The sequence below is a fragment of the Suricata suricatta genome, chromosome 16 (assembly GCF_006229205.1).
Source record: "Suricata suricatta isolate VVHF042 chromosome 16, meerkat_22Aug2017_6uvM2_HiC, whole genome shotgun sequence".
Lineage (NCBI taxonomy): Eukaryota > Metazoa > Chordata > Mammalia > Carnivora > Herpestidae > Suricata > Suricata suricatta.
The window spans coordinates 53,260,546-53,261,713 of NC_043715.1; the positions used below are offsets into that span (position 1 = coordinate 53,260,546).

Here is a 1,168-nt window from a genome sequence, read left to right on the forward strand (position 1 = left end):
GCTTCAGTTTAAAGTCTTTTCTTAAAGACAGCATATCTAATTTTATGGAGAAGGCTAAGTTCATAACACAGGAGATCCTGATAGTGTCAGCTCATGGGAATCAGCAGAAACTCCTAGGAAAACATTACCCTTTCAAGGCTGTGGTACTCGAAGACTAATAGACAAGATTTCAGAGGGTTAAAGCAAAACCCAGCAAATAGCTAGGCCATGTGTAGAATAGAAAGAGATCCCAAAGAATATAGTTACATGATAAGAGAAAGAATATGAAGTAAATGGATGTCAGGAGAAGAGCAGAGAGATCAAGTAGCCCCTCCAAAGTGAGAAATGATGAGATGAATAGTGTGGACACTGTTGTAATTTTTCTGTGCTATCTTGACACAGTTGTCTGGCACTGGTTAGAGGCCAGTCATTTCTGCCTTGCTGAGCAGCTGATGAAGTCCACACGTGAAACCACAATGAGCTGTGGAGCACTGTGCCTTGTTCCCTTCCTCACCAAATCTCTTCAGCCCCATGGAAGCCTTGCAAACCAACCACCTTCCAAGTACAGTAACAGTGAAAATCAACAACCTAGAAGCCACTGCAGGAGGCAAGACATGTTCTATAACTCCCCAAATACCATCTGCACAGAATTTTTACACATTAACCTATCTGCTAGTTTCTGATATATATATATATATTCCTTTGATTTTTCTCTATTGATATCATTGTCAGTTTGATAACATGTGCATGTCCGTAACCTTGAGAATTCCTCAAATAGAGGCAGTGGCAATTGATTAACCCTGTAATGCTTGCAAAATGGGCAGTGTATGTGTGCTTGATGGAGTGGGGTAAGAGAGAAGCACAGAGAAACTGGGAGATTAGGATGACAGGGTATAGAGACTCTGGGTGTAGGGTATAGAGAGCATGGAAGAAGGGATAAGGCAGGGGGATAAAAGGCAAAGGGGAATTAAATGTTGCTTGTAAGTTACAGTGCAAAGCCAGGTTTAAGATCATAAAGGGATAAAGTGTGCAGGGAACTCAAAATCAAAGAGATATTGGAATTGAGAGGAAAAGGAATACAGGGTGTACTGGGAACAAGGGGAATAATGGCATAGAGAGCTGAGGGTCAAATATAGTAAAAAAAAATCTAAAAGCTAAATTTATGAACTTTCAGAGAAAATACAAGAGT

The 1,168-nt window shown here is 40.4% G+C and overlaps 1 protein-coding gene across 1 annotated transcript in view; it reads right to left on the bottom strand.

Moving 5' to 3' along the window:
- Positions 1-1,168, bottom strand: part of LOC115279863 (vomeronasal type-1 receptor 4-like) — an 11,976-nt gene that overhangs the window by 3,059 nt on the left and 7,749 nt on the right. The window contains exon 3 of the mRNA XM_029924368.1: positions 129-154. Coding sequence (XP_029780228.1) covers positions 129-154 — 26 coding nt within the window. The remainder of the gene's footprint in view (positions 1-128; positions 155-1,168) is intronic.